Source organism: Pocillopora verrucosa, chromosome 13, assembly GCF_036669915.1.
Source record: "Pocillopora verrucosa isolate sample1 chromosome 13, ASM3666991v2, whole genome shotgun sequence".
NCBI lineage: Eukaryota > Metazoa > Cnidaria > Anthozoa > Scleractinia > Pocilloporidae > Pocillopora > Pocillopora verrucosa.
The window spans coordinates 16,081,547-16,087,885 of NC_089324.1; the positions used below are offsets into that span (position 1 = coordinate 16,081,547).

General features: G+C 38.6%; 1 protein-coding gene across 1 annotated transcript; it reads right to left on the reverse strand.

Moving 5' to 3' along the window:
• Positions 1–2,208: 2,208 nt before the first annotated feature.
• Positions 2,209–6,303, reverse strand: LOC131795114 (chondroitin sulfate synthase 3-like). The gene is made up of 3 exons (XM_059112687.2): positions 4,891–6,303; positions 3,456–3,972; positions 2,209–3,265 (listed from the first exon to the last, which is right to left on the reverse strand). The coding sequence occupies exons 1-3, from the start codon at positions 5,943–5,945 to the stop codon at positions 2,981–2,983; spliced, it is 1,857 nt and encodes a 618-aa protein (XP_058968670.1). The 5' UTR covers positions 5,946–6,303; the 3' UTR covers positions 2,209–2,980.
• Between the last annotated feature and the right edge of the window lie 36 nt (positions 6,304–6,339).

A 6,339-nucleotide genomic window follows, 5' to 3' on the forward strand; every position in this document is an offset into this window, starting at 1 on the left:
TGCGAATTCTATGACAGAACGAACTGATTACCATGGGGATGAATGGGGGGATTTCACTGTGAGACTTCCGTATGACCCCAAGCTTCATTATGCATACAATTCTTGGATAAAGATAGAAATGTAGAAAACAATACATATATGTTATTTGCCGGCTGGGAGGTCCGTATGGTGAAAAACTGTGACCGAGGTCTTGAAAATACTGCCCGAGGCCGTAGGCCGAGGGCAGCATTTTCAAGACCGAGGTCACAGTTTTTCACCATACGGACCGACCCTTAGCCGGTAAATAACATATTTATTGTTTTTAAACTTGACGAAATTCTTTCCGAAAGAACCCCAATGATTTATGGCCGTAAATACGGCAAGATCTTCCATAAACTGAACAATTTTTGAGTGAGTAAATGGTAGTTAAAATAGAGGTGATGCAAATTTAAGAGAGATGCCTCAGCGAAACGTTTTCATTTCCGTAACGATAAAGGTGATTTAAAAGGCTTCCAAACAAACTTTGAAACATTTTTACAAGTATCTGTCACAATCTGACACCTGTCAATTAGAGAGCGCGCAAGAAAAAAAAGAAGCGTAGGAACATGTGAAAACCAACAGAACTAGTTTGGCAAGGACTGTCACGACAATGTTTTCTTCAAAATCAGTTAATGATCTAACGGAAAGTATTATTCACTCTCATCGACCATTCATTCATGTACAAAGATTTACCTCTGTTCATTAAGTAAACGGCGAGGGAAGTAATTGTGAGTAAATTCAATTTTTTTATTTTGAAGTTGTGAGAGTTTGCTCGTTTGTTTGCTGTAGTGGCGTGTTTAACTCTGATCTTTCCTTCACAAAAACTAAATTCGAACGGCACACTCCAACGAGACACAAGGGAATGTGATGCGGCCTTTTCTCAAAAAATTCCTTCAATTTCTGTTGTGCAATTTAAGGTACAAATGTCCAAATTGAACGGAATTGGAAAGACTCACCAGGAGCGTATATTTGTTGTAGAACTTAAATTAAAACTTCGCTCGCTCTTTCACTACGAACAAATTGCTCGAGAAAATTCAGATATTAAATGAATGAAAGTTCCATCGTTCAGTTTAACTGTGACCAAATACCTCACGTTTCAACTTTCTGGGTACTTTTTGTGAACGATTAAAATTAATTGCAGACGGTTTTTTAGGCCGCTTGTCAACCAACGTAATGACGCAATTGTTTATACAAATTCATTCTGAAACCAATATTTTTCTGTCAACCAAAGTGATTTGATAGAGAGAAAAGAGAGGATTCATAAGTTATTTATCGGCTTGAGGTAGTGACCGACGTGTTTGCTTAAAAATACTGCCCAGCCGGAAAACGAGGTATATTTATGAAAAATGACAACGAAAGTTAGGATGTACTCGGCGACTCACGAAAGCGTTACCGTGGCCCGTGGGCAGAGATAGGAAAATACTGACCGGGTAAAGAACCAATCAGATTGCAAGATTCGTTACCGTGCCCTCTAAAAAAACAACAAATTGCCTTTGGGGCTATGACTTTGTTTAAAATACTTCGGTGCTGTGCGGAAATCTTGACGATTTCACGGCCGATCGTTTCATGGATAACATTTGTACTTCTGTAACTGATGGAACCGAGAAATCATCTTCTTTTAATACATTCAGTCTTACCGATCAAAATTTGGTTAATATGAGCCTTCTTCCGCGGTACTTCACGTCCAAATATGCTTCTCTTCATTTATGACGTCGTTGTTGTTTTGAATCTCTTGTCCGCCGCCACCTTGGATCATTCCCGTGGTGCATTATAGGGTACTGATAGCTCATGAGAAATCGATAATGATAACTTACCAAGAAATACAGAGGAAAAAAATAATTCAATGCTTCGGTAGTTTCCTATAAATCTTAACCTGCAAAGCAACGGATCTGCAAGAATGTTCGTAATACATGCGCGAAAGAGAGCAAATAACGGAAAGAGCGCAATACGCGCGTGATTTTTTTTGATAGCAGCGGAAGGCTGGGGAGGGAAAGAAATTTGTACCAAGGGGGTAGTCGTCGGTCAAAAAGAGGGAGAGGGGTAGGGTTGGGAGGTGAAGATTACTTATCGCCCTCCCCCCGCCCCCTACCCCCACCGTCCACTCTAATTCCAACTCAAACACGGCCGGTTGTATAAACGATCGCTAGCTTATAGCGTTAGCTCGTACTAATAAGACGCCTGCACTGCTGGTTTTCTTTGAGGGAAATTTTAATAACCGGTGAGGAATTTCCATAAATACCCACAAATAACCTCGAAAAATCCCCCCCCCCCCTTATATCAAGACTAAGGTTGGTTATTCAAAAAGAGTTTAGCTGTTGTTTAACAAAACTGCTTCCAAACTACCTTGAATTTGGCTGAATCTTTTATCTGAACATTCATTTTCGTGAACAGTGTCAACAGGGCCGAAAGCTAGCCGTAGAAGGACATTTATTTTATTAAAAAGAGAAACCATCTTATAGAGAATAAGTAAGGCCCACTGCTTGCGTAAAACCGCGGTTTGGGTTAGACCTCGGACCTGAATGTTTTCCAGAGCGCTTGCTCTTGATCCCCTTGTTTCATCTCCGTATCATACCCGTGGTACTTTTCTTCCAAGTTCCTTTTGCGTTCCCGTAGCTTTCCTGCACTGAATTTCTTACAACTACGTCTACCGTTTTCTGTTGCACCCTTTCGAAATGCGTTCGCAATATCTAAAGTAAGTTTTAGTCGTTCACGGTAGTTGTATTAATAAATAAAGGTAAGCCGTGATAGCCAGTGGATGGTGCGAATAGTTTCGCGTCGAAATCTTTAGAAGATAGATCCGTAGTTACTGTTTTATTCTTATAATCGTCGTATAATCGTCGTACCAACGACCGGAAAAATTAATTGCACAGCACAGCTTTATTCCCTGACCACAGGACTCCAGCGATTATCATTCTCTTAAACAACTTATAATTGCTCTAAAAAGTTTGAACAAGACCTTGAATCACCACAGTCCCTTCTTTGAATGGTAATAATGGTATACATAAGGAGTGCGCATGCGTTCAAACTCCAGTCCTACACTGACAAGCCGGTCCATTAGTATCCAGTCCTCTCCTCCCCAGCTGTTTTTATTCATCCCGAATCCCCCGGCTCGGTCCCAGTCCGACTTGTATAATCCTATTATCCCATAACCATACACTTGCCACAGTCCGACCAAGTTTGCCGGATTAGAACCGCAGGCCATTTGAACAATGATCGGCGTGTAAACCATACGACCTTCGATACAATGCTGAAAAAGGAAACACAGCATGAAATGAGCCATCAAACCACAATCACCTCCGAAATCATCCTTTCCAAGACCCTGTTGTTCAGAGGATGGAAAACAATATCCGCTGGATAAATCTCTATGGTTATCTAGTCATTGTTTTTTTATCAACGGACACAATTTTATTTTTCTTTACATATATATTTCAACTTACTTTTCGAACGCTGTTGATAAATGGCGCAGCGATATGGAGATGAAGATCCACCATGACAATAATACTGTGCGGGTTTGATACGAGTTTTATTGCCTCAGTAAAGGAATGCGTCCGCGAATATTTCCCACTCTCTCTTCTGAACATGTAATTTGTCAGAGAACTGTCCTTTAAAACCTTTTCCAAGTTGATGTCAGAGCTGTTGTAATCGTAAATCACAACATGAAGATTTTGATCGTTCGTTTCATGTATAATCTTCTCGACGTTTTTAATAAAATGATGCAGCCATCTTCCAAGATTTTTTGCTGTTGCCACCAGATAAACATCGACCGTTCTGTTCCACTGAAATCCCGTTGGGTAACAAAGTTTCTTTTCTCCTTTGGCCAAGAACACATATTCAGATAACATCACTTTGCTGCTGCTTGTTAGATCAAGCAGCTCAACTTCGATCAGATATCGGTCGCCTCTTTTTGGATCTGTCTTTCTTTCCACATTTCTTATTTTCATCAGTTCAAACCTCCTATTAAGGAAACAAGTAACCAGTCAGATATTGAGGCAGTAATCATGAGTAACCAACGACAGCACTGATTACTGACAATTTTCCGTTCCAATTAAGATATTCTCATGCATTTCACTAAAGGAAGCCTTATGGATCAAAATGGACCAAAGTGCATCCGAGGTACACTTTGCATTTCAGTATACCTTACCCCTTTCCACCCTAACATCAGTATCAATATTCTCCATACTGTTCTCTATACATATCCTAAGGTGCTGACAAGGAGAATTTGTTTAACAATCAAGTGCTTCTTCAAGATGGCAATTAATTCCATTAATCACTTGACCTAAATGTTTGATTCTGGGTTGAAATTGTAGGGAGACATTTTAGGAGTTGAAAGCAAAAAAATATCTATTATTATTAATACTATTATTATCACTGTGGCTACTATTTACATTATCATTAGTATTCTTACCACCAAATTGTTATTACTATTATAATTATCATAATTATTATTATCACAATTACTATCATCCTAATTATCATTATTATTATTATTATTATTATCATAGTCCTATTACCATTACTTATTACCTTCATTATTATCATTCTCATTACACTCATTACTTCACCAATTTACAAACCTTTAGTTCATGGTTATATCTATAGATACCAGGCAACAACAGCATGCCTCAAGTTAGCCACAGTTCAAACTATCCTTCAACAAGTCAACCAGCCCTTAAACACATTTCTTAAGATTCTGCAAGGTTCTCTTCTTCATTTGCATTTGGTTGTCCATGCAGTGGCAGGATAATAACAATGCTATGCCTAACCTGACACACAAACCCTTCCCTGAGTCAAAATTTTCCTAAAATAAGTGAATAAATTTCCTGACAAACTACTCTTATTTTGACCATAACTGCTAAATTGTGATTTCATTACCTCGGTTCTTTACTGCCAAGTGCCTCCATGAAGGTGTAAACAACATCTTTTGTCTCATTTTCTCCAAGTGCATAAATCCAGTTTTTTTGGTCTCTAAGTTGTTCATGTTCAGGAAATGGGTATATAAATGAATGAACAACACGATATGTCACAGCTTCATATCCCGATACTCTGCGATTCAAATTGTAACTTGGTTTATACTCACAATATGGTAAGATATTTTTCACTTGCTCATGTGATAAGTGACTCATTTGACTTGGCAATTTAAAATAAATTGTTTCATTCCTTCTCAGAGCACAGGCTTGAGAATCTGGTATGTGTTCATCGTAAAAATTCAAATTAAATGAGCTGCTGTCATCCATGTTTGGGAATAAAAATGTTGAGTTTATGATTTCAAAACCAGAGCTACTTGGAGTTTTCCACAAAAGTTGTAACTTGTTAATGCTGTGAACACAAATGGCAACTATGTCTATGAAATATTTCTCTCCAGCTACCAGATCAATTGCTGAGGAAACTTGAGAGTCTGACTTGTTTTCAGGAAATTTTCCAGCATCTAAGGATATGATCTTCATTGCTTCTTTCCAGTTCTTGTGGTAGCCAAGATGGACTTCAGCAGTGCAAAATTTAACCATGAAAAGAAACAAGCCAGATTCGTTCGGGTTTATATACCCAAACAACCTCATTTCCTTCGCCTGTGTCAAGTTGCCCGTAATTACCGTTTTTTTCAGCACAAGTCTTTGAGCTGGAGCTCTTGGAAACATAGGAAAATTACACAAAATGTCTAAGTTTTTCGCACAAGTATCTGACCACAAATGCAAATTTAAGAAACCTGACATGTTGAGCGCTTTGGGAGATTCTTTAATCGTCATCTGCAAACCGGTCGAATTTTCTTGTGCAACTGCCGTTTTGTTTCTTTCGTTGAATAATCTGGTTAATTTATCAAATCTAACAAATACTACGAATTCAAATACTAGGAACAAAACGACTCCAACTTTCACCATTTTTCGTTTCCACAAACGTTCCAGTGCAGTTCGTACGTGATAAATTGCTTTCATTTTGCGTGAGTCAAACCAGACTTGTCACTCCAAATTACACATCAACATGATTTCCATTTACAACACTTGTTCGTAAGCTGCTCTTTTTCTACGCGGAATGGTTGAAAAAGCATTCTATGAAAGGTTGAACTAGTTACCAAGGGAACTACAGCAGCCCTGAGATTCACGGTTACAATCGTTTCGCGGCAACGATTGTCTTTTACCACGTTCTGCCAATTATAATATTGAACATAATGTCCTTTTGAAATAAAGAGCCATACCGATCAAAATTCGGTTAATGAGAGCTTCATTCCGTGATAATTCACCACCAAGGAAGCTTCGCCTCAGTTGTTATACTGTTAATACTGTTGTAAGAGTATCTCGTCCACCATTTTGAATCATTCCCAGAGTGCAT